The 15833-nt window shown below is 47.8% G+C and overlaps 1 protein-coding gene across 6 annotated transcripts in view; it reads right to left on the bottom strand.

Moving 5' to 3' along the window:
- Nucleotides 1-15833, bottom strand: part of Pdgfra (platelet derived growth factor receptor alpha) — a 44653-nt gene that overhangs the window by 16500 nt on the left and 12320 nt on the right. For all 6 annotated transcript variants that reach the window (XM_060380763.1, XM_021652854.2, XM_021652856.2 and 3 more), the window contains exons 4-15: nt 12998-13258; nt 11997-12127; nt 10118-10289; nt 9836-10025; nt 7618-7733; nt 6094-6220; nt 4558-4751; nt 3778-3872; nt 3358-3490; nt 1341-1445; nt 504-614; nt 138-291 (exon numbers count right to left, since the gene is read on the bottom strand). In XM_060380763.1, the coding sequence (XP_060236746.1) occupies nt 138-291; nt 504-614; nt 1341-1445; nt 3358-3490; nt 3778-3872; nt 4558-4751; nt 6094-6220; nt 7618-7733; nt 9836-10025; nt 10118-10289; nt 11997-12127; nt 12998-13258 (1789 nt within the window). The remainder of the gene's footprint in view (nt 1-137; nt 292-503; nt 615-1340; nt 1446-3357; nt 3491-3777; nt 3873-4557; nt 4752-6093; nt 6221-7617; nt 7734-9835; nt 10026-10117; nt 10290-11996; nt 12128-12997; nt 13259-15833) is intronic.

The following is a 15833-nucleotide window of genomic DNA, read 5'->3' as shown; positions in this document are numbered from 1 at the left end:
ACATCCATGCTGACATGGATGGCCAGGTAGGCTCCGAGCCTTGTGGCCTCTGGTGCAGGCCTGGAATCTGTTGGGACGGGTTTTTCTCCACTTAGGAGGCATGTGACAAGCACACAGCTGGCTCCCTTGGCACTTACCTCCTTGTACTTTCATCTGCAGGATTCAATCCAAAGATGTCCAGGTCTTTCTTTGGCTTCTCTGGGTGTCGGCTCATGAAGCTGTCTCTATTCTTATGCAGATAGTTGACCAAATCCCCATAGAAGCAGTACTCTGTGATGATGTAAATGGGGCCTGAGGGGAGCAAACACAGTCAGGTATGAAAATGGAGAGCAGAAAGCAGCCACAATACTCAGAACCGATGAGCTTCCCAAAGGCCAAGGGAACCAGTGGGCTCCACTTTATACTCATGAGGCAGGTTTGGGGTGCAGCGAGGGGAATGTGAACCTGAGACTAGTTCCAAAGTTGTTCCCCTGAACACGCTCAGCCCAGGTCAGGGAGCCTACCTGACTTGGTGCAGGCTCCCAGCAAATTGACAATGTTCAAGTGTGGTCCCAAGTGCGTCATTATCTTCAGCTCAGACATGAGAGCTTGCTTTTCGCTGGACCTGGCTGTGGCTGTTGAAGTACACCAGGTTTCAGTTCAACTGAATGACCTACTCCCGGTTCTCAAAAACATCTCACCTTTAGACTCATTGATATTTATTTACCAGGACTCTAAAGGAAGAGGACCATATGATCTCCTCAGTCTACACTCTGATGACTCTGTGTGTGTGTGTGTGGGTGTGTGTGTGTGTGTGTTTGTGTGTGTGCGTGAATGCCCTTGCCTCTACAAATACACATGGAGGAGAGAGTCTCACATCAGGATGTCTTCTTCAACTGTTGCCCGACCTTATATTTTGAGACAGAGTCTCTCACTGAACCTGAGAGATTGCCGAATGGAGTAACCTGACTGGCCAGTGAGCTGTCTCTTCCTGCCTCCCTGCAGTGTTGGGGTTATGGGAGCACACCACCACATCTGGCTTTCCTGTATGGACGCTGAGAGATCAGAACTTAGGTCCTCATGTTTTCACAGAAGGCGCTGTACCCACTGAGCTGTTTCCCAGCCCCATAGTCCCTAGTCTTCAAGATTAAAAAAAAAAAAAAGTCATTAGAAAGAGAACATCTGATTTTCAACAATGAGGGGTATGAGCAAAAGAACCTAATGGGGGGTGAGAGGACCCTAAGCCTAAATCCGCATAAATCCTAGAGTCTAAAGAATCACAATCTAATTTTACATTCAAGTTTACTCTCAAATCATTTCCTATCTCCATGTTCAAAGCATCCCTGGGAAGAAACACTTACGTTTGAGCATCTTCACAGCCACCTTCATGACAGGCTGGGACCGGCTTAATCCATAGGCTGTGCCTTCAACCACTTTCCCAAACGCACCAGATCCCAAGATCCGACCTGTGGGCACACAGAGCCGTCAACAGCAGCTCCAGGCTCCTCGGCTTTGCTGGCAGAGGCCAGCACACAAGGGTGTACAGCTGGGTGGCTGTTTTTCCTGTACTGAGTAAGCCTAATTATTCCTCCAAGTCATCACGTCAAGAAAGAATTGAGCCCACAGGGAAGGGAATTAATGTAATTGCCTTTGTCAAAAAACATTTGCAACGGGAAGGGAAACACAGAGGAGAGGCAAGCACAGCCCTCCCTGGTGTGAGGATGGGCTCCTGCCAGGGCCTTGCCTCCATGGCTTCCTCCCAAACCCCCTGTTTCTCCACCCTTCTGTCTCTTGCATGCAGACAGAGGCAACCTTCGCATTAACAAATCCTTAACCGCTGGAAATCTTCAGCAGTCCAAATGCCACTGATTCTGAGGAATGCACAAGTGAAAACCTGGACCGGTCTCCTCTGTCATAGAGGAAGGTCCCCGGGCCAGAGGCTGTGCATGCCGGCACAGCCCTTCTTTGTGTGGGGAGACAAAGAAATCAAAACTGTTGCCTCCACTCTTAAAGAGGCTGTGGTCTAAGGGAGGTCTTTCCAGGAAGCCAGTCTGATCATGGGCAGCCCAGGCAGAGAAAGACGCCAAGAGTGGATAAACATGCTCTCTCTTCCGGTCTGTGCTTCCGGCATCGAAGCCTGGAAGGTGCTGTTCCTCCAGGAACTTGGTGTTGCCAAGAGGACAGAGACAAAGTGACGAACAGAAGAGGTTTTGCTGCCACCACACACACACACACACACACACACACACACACACACACACCACCCATTTTATTTCTTTTAATTTCTCTAAGTTCTGCATGCCTTCTTGGGAAATAGGATAGAGAAGCATGGCTTCCAGTGGGAGGCTTTGCTTGCCTTCAGCTTGGGTGACTGTGAGGTGAGAGTTCTGCTTCACTGTGGGATGGGACAGACAGATAACTAAAAACTGCATCTGATGAGCCCCTTGACCGTGACACAGCCTCGAGGGCCAATGTTCTTTTGCCTCAGGTCTGGATTTTATTTATTTAGAATGGGTCTTATTTGAAGTCTTTGAAAAGTGTGACAAATTATCCTGATTTTTATGTTTTGCTTGAGAGGGGGTGTGTGTGTGTGTGTGTGTGTGTATGTGTGTGTGTGTGTGTATAGCTGGAGGGTGTTTATTTGGGGTTTTTTGAGGCAGGATCTCACGTAGCTCCGGCTAGTCTCAAACTCTCTGTGTAGTTAAGGATGACCTTAAACTGCCAGTCCTCCCACCTCACCAGGATCAGAGGTGTGCACCCCGCAACACATCCTGCATTGCAGATACATAAAGAAGTATTTTCATGAGCCCTTGGAATGGATTCTAGCACGCTGAGTTATCTCACTTCTCAGCTAGTCCTCTTCAGTCAGAGAGACTTGGTTCATTTTCCCATTGTGGTATCTTTGCAAGGCCAAAAACATTCAAATGGTACAAGTAAGAGTTTCTTTTCCTTTGGTATTTTCTTACAGGGTCTTATGTAGTCCAGGCTGGCCTGAAATCCATAATGACACTGAATCCATGATCCTTCTGCCTCCACCACTCCTACCCCAAAACTACAGGCATATACCACCATGCCCAGCTAATTAGCTCCCTTTTCAGCTCTGGAGATAGAATCTGGGGCCTTACAAAGGCTAGACCATTTCTCAGTCCTTGACTTCCCGTTCTCAGCCCCAGTAAGTTCTTTCTCAAGATGTCTTTGTAGCACGGCCTGGCCTTGAACTCACAGTCCTCCTTCTTTAGCCTCCCCAGTGGTAGGGTAAAGAGCATAAGCCACCACACCCAGCTCTATGAGCAGAGTTCAAGTCCCTAACTCTGTCCCAGGTCCATAACTAGCAAGGTGACCCTGGAGTCCTGGGGAGCCAGCCTCACAGGAACTTACCAAGTACTAGTCCATCTCTCGGGAATTCCCATCTGGAGTCATAAGGCAGCTGCATCGGGTCCACATAAATATACTCGTGTCCATCAGGGCTGATGGACTCAATGACCCTCCAGCGGATTTCATACCGTGGCTTCTGCAATGACCAGGGCAGGTAACTGAGTACCAGAGTCTCCAGACAACCGAGCTTCAGTGTCAAACTGAAGTGACTGGGCCCAGGAAGGTCTGTCATGGTCCACCACGCACGTACCTAACACAGCCCACCACACACAAATCTAACAAGGCCCACCATGCATGTATGTATCACAGTCCACCACACATGTATCTAACATGGTCTTTCATGTATGTAATTAGCAAGCCCCTTCTCTGAACCAAATACCGAAAGCGGGAGCCGTTCTCATTCTAATGGCTCCAAAGACTCACCTGCTTCCAAATGACAACCAGGACAATGAGAGAGACGATGACAATCACCAAGAGCACCAGCACCGCGGCCGCCACCGTGAGTTCAGAACGCAGGGCTGGGGGCAAGACAGAGACACGGCAGAGAATTTCCTCAGTTATTCCGGGGGTGGATGTGCAGAAAAGAAGTGTCTCCCTGCTGGTGGGGCTCCCCAGCTCCCTTCAGGGGTGGCTTAAACTGCCTCATGAAATTAAGGGTGATTATTCACTTGTTCCAAAGAAGCTCCATAGATCTCCTCTTGGACAATTTGAACAGAGAAAGTGAGGACTGAAAATAAGGTAGGAGTGACTTTATTTGCAGAAACATCCACCTCACAAGCCTCATGGCAGAGGTGAATTTGAAACAAGGCATTTTGCCTTTTGTTTCTATTTTGAGCTTCATTCCTTTCTTTGTTTCTTGGAAGACCAACACGCCCCACCCGTTCTAAGGAGCAGGAGACAAAAGCTTCTTCCTCATTCTCCAGCCCCACACCAATGCTCAGACTAAAGAGGCTACGCACTAAAGAGGCTACGCAATAAACGACAAGCAAAAATGCCCACAGCCTCTGCAAGTGCGGCTGGGTCCTTGAATGCAAACAGAAGGTCGTGATGACCTGGCCAGTGATTCAAGCGCACACAGGGCTGGACTTCCATCTCGGGACCTTTGCTACTAAGTGACCCCCCCGTCTGGGATTCCACATCCCACCTGAGGAAGACAGTGCTTGGCTGGTGACCCGGGGCTGTCCTGCCTACTGAGAAACTCACTGGGAGCCACCAGCTTCAGCTCTCGGTTCCCAACGCCAAGGTCATTCTTTGCCAGGCATCGAACCGCGATGGTCTCTTCCACTTTGGCAAAGGACACTCGTCCCTCTACGGTGCTCCTGCCCCGGCGATGGAACTCCATGATGATGTTTGAGACGTTGCTGGCCAAAACTGTCCATGAAGTGTCATTATTACATCTGGAGAGGATGTGACACAAATGGAGATCTGATTACCAGGAGTCACAAAGACCAGGGACCCCACCCCCTCCACATTTCGGAGCTTGCACGCATTTAGGGGTCACCACAGGTTAGCTTTCTCGTTTCGTCGTGCGTATTCACATTAACATTCATTTGCACCTGCTCAAGGGGAATAATCTCAGGAGGATGACTAAAAGCTAATAGTCTGTGGAGGCGGCAGATAAATTCAACAAAATACAACTACCAATCTCAAATCTTGAACCTCTGAGCAAACTGACAAGATAGCATCAAATGTGTTCAACAATCCAAATTTTCCACTTTTTCAAAAATACCTTCCCTCCTCATCCCCAACCCCAGGAAGAGCTTTCAAGGGGTCCCTAGGGCTACAGTAGTCTTCTGGACTGTGCTATTAAACCTAGAGATCCCATCGCCCAAAGTCACCCCACAGCTCTGGGTAAGGCGAAGAGCAGAAAACTTAGCCTCCATCAGAGACACACTCAAGGCATTCTGAACATAGCTACTTGCCACGGGGAGAAGTGTGAATCCACAGTGCATGGGCCCATTTCGGGAGGTGGAGGAGGGGCTGGAGAGATGGCTCAGCCCTGAAGAGCTCACATACTGCTCTTGTAGGGGACCCATGTTTGGTTTCCCAGCACTCCTATTGTGAAGCTCACAACCACCTCTACTCCGCCTTTAGGGTCTGCCATGCCCTTGTCTGGCTTCCAAAGAACAGTGGGTGTGAGCAGTCATGTGGGCACTGCCTTCCCTTCTTCTGCTCATATTGCCAGTCTAGCCACTGAAACAAAGTTTACCATAAGAAATAAGAAACGCGAGCTGGCCAGGGGTGGTGGTGCACACCTGTAACCCCAAAACTCGGGAGAGCAAAGCAAGAGAATTTTAAGTTTGAGGTCAGCCTGGGCTGCACAGTGAGACCTTGTCTCACAAATAGGACTGTGAGCTAATGTGTGTGTGTGTGTGTGTGTGTGTGTGTGTGCATACACATGCACACATATTTATAGGCTGGCACAGTTAAAATGCTTGAACAAGAGTGGTTGTTAAAATTCTTCTTGTCTTCACATTAAAGGCAGTTTTAAAAGAGAAATATAACAATGAAGAACAAAAGGGAAAATAAAGGTCCTTTGAGAACACACACACATTAGGATGGAATCCACTTTCAGAAATCTATTGTATAGTTTGTGAGTAATATGAGCCTTGGGTCAAGGAAGGATCAGTCGCAAACACAGAAGGGGTCAACCAAAGAAAGAAAGTGTACTTGAGGTCCTCTGTGTCGAGGAAGAAACATTCTGACCACACAAGAATAGGGAGCATCTGGTTTCCATACTTCTTAATATCCTTGCAGATCATCCACTCGATGTCCGGGAGAGGTGTGCCTTCCGCCGTGCATCTCACAGTCTGTCCCCCGCCAGAGACGTGCTGGTCGTCCACAAGCTCCAGGATGGATGCTGGCACTGCCAAAGGGAGGGAGAGGTCAGCACCTGGCAGTTCTTGTCCCTGGCCATGGAGGGGCATCCCTCCAAGGGAGGCATTCCCAAAAGTTCAGAAATGCTCCTCAAAGCAACGGTTGTGTAAGACAGAGAGAAACACTCAGGCTTGGACAGACCCTCTCAGCTACTTCAGAGTCAGTGTTTGGGGACTTTGTGTCTTCATGGTTTGGATCTGGACTGAGGGAAGGGAGGAGTGCTGGGGGGGCCTTCAGTTTGGAAGGCAAGGAAGATCCCCCAGTTATCTTTGCATTTGGGACTTGACTAACAGATTTGACAAAAAGCATCAGGCCCTCACCCACATTCGTCCAGGGGACATCACTAGATTTTAAAGGTCCTTTTGCCAATTGGTAGTCAAGTAAGTTAGAGACAGGCAAGTGGTCTGCCGGCGTGTCTGTGGGCGCACGAGTGCCTGGGGCTCGTGGAGGCCGGAAGAGGATATTGGACCCCCTGAAACAGGAGTTAGAGATGCTTGGGGGCCACCACGTTCTGTGACCAAACCCCCGTCCTCTGCAAGAGAAACAAGTGCTCTTAACCATTCAACGATCTCTCCTGGCCCTTGATTTGCTCTTAAAACATGGGATTCAATCACCAAATAATAATGATGATGATAATAAAAACAATAATAATAGGAAGCTGAAAAATACTCATCTTCAATTTACTTTTACATACTCTACATAATAATTCAAACTAAATATTTTTTAAAATATGTTTAAAAATAAAATAAAATTTTAAACTAAAAATAATACATACTTTAAATTTTTTCCACAGAACAATTTGTTCTTTCTTCAGAAGTGTTTTAGAATTCTGACCTTTTCAGAAGTTGGGTCCTAACGACATGTCTCAGGGAAGGACTCAGCCTATGTAATTCATCTACCTCTCACACTCACACACATAAGCAGGCGGTAATTTTATGCACTATTTTTATATGCCTGAATCTTTTCTGACCTGTCACAGGATGTCAGGTCAGGATTTTTCACTCATGACATCATGTGAACACGCAAAACATTTCAGGTTTTAAGTTAGATATGGTCACACGCGTCTGGAATCTCAGCACTTGGGAAGCTGAGGCAGAAGTATTACTGTTTCAAGGCTAGGCTGGGCTATGTACTTAGACCCTATCTCGACTCCTTCTCTGATGAAAACTAAATTTTCAGATTTTGGAGCATTTCAGACTTTTGGATGAGGAATGCTCAGCCTGGACCTGAATTGTCAGGTGTGATAAGATGTTCCTGACGTGTTTCATGTCCAGTTCCTGAGTGTATCCTAAAGCCTTCCTCCAAGGCTTTGAAGGGAAGAGCCAAGCTGTCTTTGGGGGATAATCGCCCATAAGCGAGCATGACCTTTACGTGGCTTTTACATACCTAGAGTTGACAGCTCAAATGTGTAACTTTTCACGTCATCATCATTTTGAACTATAATGGTGTAATGTCCGCTGTCTTCTTCCTTAGCCCGGATCAGTTTTAATTTGCTTTGATACCTTAAGAGACAAGAACTTTATTTTAATAAATAGGAACTAAATAAATACCAATTGTTTAAGCAATCACTGTCTTTGGTTGAAATTTTATTTCTGAAAAGAAAAAAAAGTCTCTTTTTCTTGTCAAATTGGTGTCTTTTCGAAAATTCTTAATCTAGCTTCCACACATTGAAGGTCTCACTAATAGACACAATAGAAAATCAAGCAGGAGCTACCAATTCTGGCAAGACCTCATTTCTGAATGAAAATAAACAAAGCCTTTGTAAAATGAAAATACTTAAGATGGTAAGAGTGCTTGCTGTTCTAACCTGAATTCAGTCTCCAGAACCCATGAGAAAAGTCAAGTGCAGTGGTGCCCATCCACAGCCTCCTATTGCGAGATGGGAGGAGGAGACAGGAGAATTGCCTCAAAGCTCTCAAGACAGCTAGCCTGGAGCACAGTGGCAAAAGCAAGAGAAACCCTTCTTCAACTGACTCCCCCAAATTGTCCTCTGACTTATAGGTGTGTGTGCCTGCTTGTGCTGTGTGCCTGGGTGTGTGTGTGTGTGTGTGTGTGTGAGAGAGAGAGAGAGAGAGACAGAGAGAGAGAGACAGAGAAACAGAGGACAGAGAGAGAGAAAAAGAGAGAGAGCACACGGTATTTTCACATTTGGCTTTTCATTTCATGATAAAACATCTCAATATAAAAAAGCATCTGGGATGGAACAAAAGTGGAGAAATAATTGGACTCCCCACGCCTCCATTTCCTTACATATAAAATACGATAATTGTGCCCATAGAGCACAATTATTCTGAGGGTTCATTAAATGATATTAAATGTGGGAAAGCATTTCATAGGCTCCAAGCGATTCTGCAAGTGCCGGGCCTGTAGAAAAGCAGACTATGCTAGCTCTCTTCTCTGCCCACTATTGGACCGGCTTCCGGACTGGATTTCCTTAGAGGCCACCTACATACACCCAGCTGTGACAGCCAGATGATCCAGGCCATTCATAGCCTATGCTTGTTTAGCCAAGAAAGGCAGTAGGCTCACTGGTGTTTTTAAGCTCCATGAAGGCAGGTGGGTAGTCCTCTCACCTGGCACTGCCTGGCCCACCCAGGAATGAAAAGACAAAGTGCTGAAGGGTTCTCAAATCTCAGTAACAAGCAGCTTTCTAGTGCCACTCCCCTGACAAGCCTGCCTTGCTGAGGCTGTTTATTACAGCCTACAATTCCTGCTCAGACACAGGAGAAACATTAGCTGGGCCAGGACAACCCTGCATCTCTGAGCACTTGCATGCTGAGGCAGAAGGGTCACTACGAGTTTTAGGCCAGGCATAACTACATAGCAAGACCCTGTCCCAGGAAAAGATAAGAAGGAGGATGAGGAGGAGAAGGAGGAAAACAAGGAGAAGAATTATCTAAACAAATACTTCAAAATGGTACAGCGGTTCATACCTATAATCCAAGAAGCTGTGAAACAGGAGGATTGTTGAGTTTAAGGTCAGCCTAGGCTACAGAATGAGACCCTGTCTAAAAAAAAGAAAGAAAGGAAAAAAAAAAAGTGCTCCTGAATTCTACACATAAGTATCCAGGGCTGGTCAATGGCACCAGGAGCTCAGGAAAACAGCTCGAGATGAGAGCATCCTGCATGGTCACCCACAGTCCGGACCAGAATGACCCATTGACCCAGATTTCCTCAGACTCCACACTTACTTTCAGTGGAATCCTGGACTGGGGCAGATGAGCTCTCAACAATGGCATTTTGTTCCATGTAGGTTTACATACAAATTACCTCACAGGTGGAGTCAGTTCATACGTATGCTGAGATGTGACACCCACCAGGACTCCACTGAGTCCAAGCACATCTAAACATCCCATCTTTCTTTCTTCTTTAGCTAGATCCCAACTCTCGTTGTGGGGCCAGAACCTTTCAGTCCTTGCTTCTCGTTTTCCCTTAAATACCTATCAGGCTGTGATGTTATCACGAAGTGTGATTAAAGTGTGACCGGAAGCAGGTCTGAGCTCAGGCGCTACACCTGGTAGGCGGCTGTTTGGGCTGGGTTCCCAGGCGTACACCAACCTGAGGAGACACGTGTCCCTGGAGTGCCTTTTGAAGGTTCCCGTACCTTGTTTCCTGGCTCTTCTGGATGTCAGTGGTGATCTCGGTGAGATTCTCGATCAGAGTCAAGTTGTCCTTCAGCCAGGATATCCTGGGAGCCGGGTAGGCCTGCACCTCCACCACGAACTCCCTGACCTGATGCAAGTTGACGGCTTCCAGCTGGCCAAAGGTGGGCATGATCTCAACAAAACCTTTCTCTGCGCAAGCGAAGAGTTCCCATGAAATAAGAACCACTGCATACAGATCCCGGGGACCGTGGGCGACTGACATTTGAGGAAATCGTACGCACCGTGGACAGAAATGGTGACTTTCTTCATCTCCTTGACCTCCTTCGTGGCCTGGCGGGCTGCACACTCATACTCTCCGCTGTCTTTCACGGTGGCCTTGGGGACGGTCAAAGTATACAGCAGTTTGATGGACGGGAGTTTGATCTCCTCCAGCATGGTGATGCCTTTGTTTCTCTGAGGTAGCACACAAGAAAACGAGCGTTTAAAAGGCCCCTCCCGGAGTGAGCCCTAATGTAAGACGTGAGATCCGTTCTAAGCGACGTGTGCTCCGTGGGAGACTTAGCAACTGGCAGGCCGAGCATATGCGGGAGGCAGGGGGACTTTGCCATTTTGCGTCGAGCCTAAAGCTGCTCGAGAGTGAGAGTAAACCGAAAGAACAGAAATAAAAATAAGAATATAGAGGGGGAGGGGCCAGCAAGGCGCCACTCCTCCCTGAGGACTTGTAAGCAATGAGCGGTTGCTATGGGAGATGTTTTCTTCAGCAATGTGGCCGCTGGCACGTGACCCATACTCCTGCCAGTGACCCCTTGCCCATCCTTCTAGAAATTACTCTAATTAAAAAAAAAAAAAAAAAAGGATTATCTGTCCCTCACAAAGGAAGTTCTATGTTTTAAGGATTAAAAGAGGTTCAGCATGAAGAAAAATACAAAGTCACTTCATTGTGCAAAGAGTATACGGACATACTGCTGTGAGTGTCCCCGAATGCGTTCCCTTGATAAGGTCTAACGTAAGAACACACGGCTCGGCAAGTGAAGGCCCTTGTCATACAAGCCTGGGAGCCTGAGTTCAAACCCCTGGAGCCCATTGAAAGGTGGAAGGAGGAAACTGACTCCAAGAAAGTGGTCCTCCAATCTCCACACCGTGTTGTCCCAAGGGTGCTGCCCCACACACTCACCAATAATAATCGGAATTTTAAATGGACCGCCAGGAGGCAGGAAGAGCCAGCCGAAGCTTGGGAGAGAAGTGCTCAGCACCAAGCAAAGTCATCCAGTGACAAAAAGACCAGGGTCCAGAAAGAGTAGGGAGAGGGGCTGGGGGACAGCTCAGCGGCTAAGAGTTTATACACTGTCTGCTCTTCTGGAGGTCCCGAGTTCAATTCCCAGCAAGCACATGGTGGCTCACAACCATCTAGAGTGGGATCTGACGCCCTCTTCTGTCTTGCAGGCACACATGCAAGTACAGCGCTTATATATATACATATATAAGTAGATAAATCTTTAAAAAAGAGTAGGGAGAAAAATACATACATGTATAGATTTAACACACAGTTTTTCCCCCATTGTATGTGCGTGTGTTTTGTTCCCTGTGAGGCCCCCATCCACAGTATTAAACACGGTTTCTGCATTAGAGTTTCATGTTCTTCATGCACAGCTCTTATGGACTCACTGTAGCCATCAGAACACTTTACCTAAAGGTCCAGGTAGATGGCGTGAGTAAGCTCTGGTGTGCTACTGTACAGCTTGATGACTGAGGACTAGAATAACGTATTTCCTAGCAGCACTATCAGGTGCCTCAAGACCCCGAGGCACGGGAGTCGAGACAGTGAGGACGCGTGACTACGCCCGCAGTCAGCTAGTATTAAAGATCCAGGCATTTGTTGCTTTCCTAGCGAACGTTCTCTTTGCTTCCGACTTTCCAGTTGGGAGTCTGTGCACTGTGAACACCCCATTTCCTTCTGCGGTCATGTCAGCCTCTCCCTGACCGAGAACCGTTAAAGGCCCTGGCGTCAGATCTGCCCCCTGTCCAGACGGGAAGCTGAGGCCTGGAGAAGCTCAGAGCTGTGTCCAGCCGTGGGAAACACCAGAGGCACGTGATGAGGGTGCCCCCCCGCCCCCCGCCCGGTGTGTCGGTCCCCGCGCACCCCGTATCTGGGGTACCTACCACTTCCCCGGGGTAAGTCCACTGGAGGTCCACCACCTCATTGTTAAAGACAGCGCAGGTCACCACGATCGTTTCCCCTGACCTGTACACCGTTTGCCGGGCTTCCATCTCCAGGTTCAGTTCTGACGTCGCTAGAATGAGGCGACGAAGGAAATAGTTAGGATCTCAGAGGCAGCCTGTAGCTCAATCAAGTTCATTGGAAAGAATGAAAAGTCGTGTTTAAAACTACTGCAATCAAGACAAATGCTGGAAAAAAACAATCTAGGAAGCCTTGACTTTGAGCCTTATGCAACCTGGGATGTGGTTATATTAGAGAAATACAGAATAAGAACAATGGTAAAAGTCGGTCTCTTTCAACCAGAACACCACATGGCCTGAACTATCTGGCAAGGTGGCTGCACTCTTTCTGGCCACCTTAAGTCTCTGCGCTCCTGGGCTGTCACTTCTCCACTCTGCCCCTCCCCAGAGCCCAACACAAAATAAGTTTGTAACAAGAGGCAAGTGACTTTTTTTTTTTTTTTTGCTTCTGCTCCATGTCCGTGTAAAGTCCTCCCTAAAATCTTCCACTGCAACCCCCAGCACGTGAGAGACTTTGCCAGTCAAGCTACCCCCTCACATCAAAGGGAAGAGGTTCAGCCTAGCTACGGTCTCCCGTCAACACTGAAACTGCTCAATTCTTAAGTTACTGAAATTAATCTAGGCCCCCAGCCCCCCGGGGTGTTATGTTTGTTTCTTGGGGCTGTTTGGTCAAGAATGTGAATCAAATAGTAAGAGGCTTATGCAAGACAGAATTCCTCGCAGTATTTTTCATGGAGCGTGCAATCTTACACGTAGAAGCAAGTGCAGCCGGTGCTGATTTTTAAGCCTGTGTTAGTGTAGCTACGGAGGCCGGCCGCATTATGTGGTGAAGACTCTTAAACTCCTAAACTAGCGCCAGGTGGCGATGAGCCAATTAAAAAGCCTCGTTTGCCCGTGGCTCTCACTTAAAGAGGTGGAAGTACCTTTCAAGGCATAAACGTTGAACTCGCCGGTCTTGAAGGTCCTCCCTTTGACGGTGGCCTCGCAGATATACGGCCCCACGCTGAAGGTCCCGTTGAAGCCCTGCCTGCTGTCGTAAGAGGCAAGCACCAGCCTGCCATTGTTGAGCAAGGTTACTTGAGTCTCCGGATCCGTGGTGCGGCAAGGTATGATGGCGGAATCGTCCTCTTCCACGATCACTAAAGAGTCTGTCATCCCGAGAGGCACAAAGGCCATGTCCGGGTCTGTGATGTTAAAGAAAGAAAGAAGACTCTATCAGGGTTTCGTTTCAATATTACATACATATACAAAAAAAAAAAATCTATTGGCATTATCATCATCATCATCACCATCATCATCACCATCATCGTTACTGTTACTATTGGGTTGGTGATGATAGGGATACAACTCAGAGGCTCGCACAGCTAGACAAGAGCTCTGCCATTGAACTACACACCCCCAACCCGACATTATTCTTTCCAGGTGTGACTGTTACCATTGCATTTATATCCACCAACATCAGTTTTTTTGACAAGCAGAAAGTAACTTTAAAATCAAACAACAGCTAAACGCTGTTAATAGTTAGAAATACTAGCCAGGAAGCCAAATCAGAATTTTGAAAATTAAGAGATAAGGTATAGTCCCTGCCTCTTTTGTTTTGTTTGTTATTTTTGCATTGTTGTTGTGTTTGGTTTTCTTTAAGATAAGGTCTGGCTCTATTTCCCAGTCTGGACCAGAACATGTTTCATGGCCCAGAGTGGACTTACTGACCTTGAACTCATGATGACCTCCTGACCCAACTTTCTACGCTGCCCAGCCATTCTCCTTATCGCAGGAACTGCTCTTAGAAAGCCCTACTCCCCATCGCTGGTATCACTGACAAGAAGCACAGATATCACTCAAGAAATAAAGAAAAGCTCGGGATGGAGGGCGGGGCTGAGAGTTCGGGAAGCAGAGGCGGAGCAGGCCCTTCAGCTATCCAAAGACCCCGGGCTTGATCCCAGGGCGGGTAATTCCAGAGCCTGAAGCCTTTCTTTGCCGTCTCCAGTTAGGCTGCTGTGGTGAGAAGTGCTAGGAGTCTCAGGCGCCACCATCAGAAAGGGCCGAGCTTTGTAACTGCCCAGGAGAAAGTCCCGTAGGAGGAGAACACAGGAGAGTGGTGGGTGGTGTTTGTACTGGATGTGGGAATAGGGGGAAAAATTGCTGACTGGTTTAGACCAACTGAAGCTTAGAGAACCACTTCTAACAAGCCCACCAGTCCATTCTGTTCACAGCATGGAGAAAGCCCTCCAGAGTTATAAAACTCTAACTGAAGGAACCTCTGTGTTGTTGTTGTTGTTGTCATTATTTTCATCAGCATTAATGTGTGGCATTAAAGTGACATTCTAAATATCTGCCCTTTGCACAACAAAAATGGAGACATCTCAGGGCTGAAGAGATGACTCAGAAAGTAAAAGGCTTACCATGCAAACCCGAGGACCAGAGTTCAGATCCCGGCACCCTGTGCATGCAGTAAAAGCAGGGTGTGTGTGTGGCAGTCCTCCTGTAAATCCAAAGCTCCTTCCGCTACCCAGCAACATACTGACAATTCCCATTCTAACTTGTGTTCAGAGTCCCAAACTTTTGAGCCCTGTCAACAAAGTACTCAAACAGCAGGTATACGTTAATTTCGGTCTCAGAGAGAAAGACTGGTGTCCATAATACCTCAGTCTGGGCTTTCCCTTCCCATATTTATCTTCTCTACTACCGAATAATATCTATATGATGTATCAGCGACACCAGGGTCCTGCTCTGTGCAGTGGCCTGTGTCAGGAGACAACCCTACCTGTGGCTGGACTGACAGCCACCGATTGGCAAGGGCTCAGAACAAAGGCAAGGTGGGTGGTAGGACCGAAGGCATCTCGAGCTCTCAGCTAAGCCTGGATTCTGGAGGAAGCACATGTGACCACAGAGGACTTAACTGTCCAAAGCCTAGCCCTGTGGTCCCCACAACCTAAGGTCACGCTCTCCCCAGCAACGCTTCCTAGCAATGACTGTGGGCAGCTGAGCTCCGTGGGCGAGAAGGCTGTCTCCTCCCAGCCGATAAGTGAGTATCTACCCACTTAACAGAGTGGAGCGGGGCCATGCAGGAATCCCCCATCCCTTTCCTAGGCCTCTTATAAAATCTTTGCATGACTTCCGTCTTGGCACCCACTTCTCAGAGCACACAAGATCGTATCATTAACGTGGAAATTCTCCTAAATGTTAGCGGCGAAGACAGAGAGAACTCCTTCCAATCCATCAAAAGCAAAATGCACCACGTTTGTATGAAAGCTGAGACTGATTGGCTATTTGGAAACTACCCTGCTAAACTGTAAGTGTCCAAGGGCTGCCTGTTGAGTCTGTCTCCTACACAAGGCTCTGTACCTGATAACACCCGTAAGTGCTTGCTCACAGTGACTGGACCAAAAAGAATGACTGCATTTGAGGGTTTTGCAGCATACCAATAAAAAACACACCATAGTAAAGACCTCTCAAAATGAATAAAGCTCTGACACACTGACAATCGACACCTCTCTGGGTGGAATCCCCAGCCTTCCACACGCTGGGAAAGGACGCTGCCACTGAGTTCTGTCCCCAGCTACAAGTCTTTCCTTTTTGACATGAGACTTCTTTGTTTGTTTGTTTATGTGAGTATTTTGGCTGGGTGTATATACCTAGGTCACATGTGTGCAGTGCAGCTGGAGTCCAGAAGAGGGCTCTAATCTCCTGGATGGGAATAGCAGACTGCTCCAGCCCTGCCAGTCCTAGGTACCAAACCTGGGTCCCCTTTAAGAGCTG

The sequence above is a fragment of the Meriones unguiculatus genome, chromosome 3 (assembly GCF_030254825.1).
Source record: "Meriones unguiculatus strain TT.TT164.6M chromosome 3, Bangor_MerUng_6.1, whole genome shotgun sequence".
In the NCBI taxonomy this organism is placed as follows: domain Eukaryota; kingdom Metazoa; phylum Chordata; class Mammalia; order Rodentia; family Muridae; genus Meriones; species Meriones unguiculatus.
This window is presented reverse-complemented; position numbering and strand designations above follow the sequence as displayed.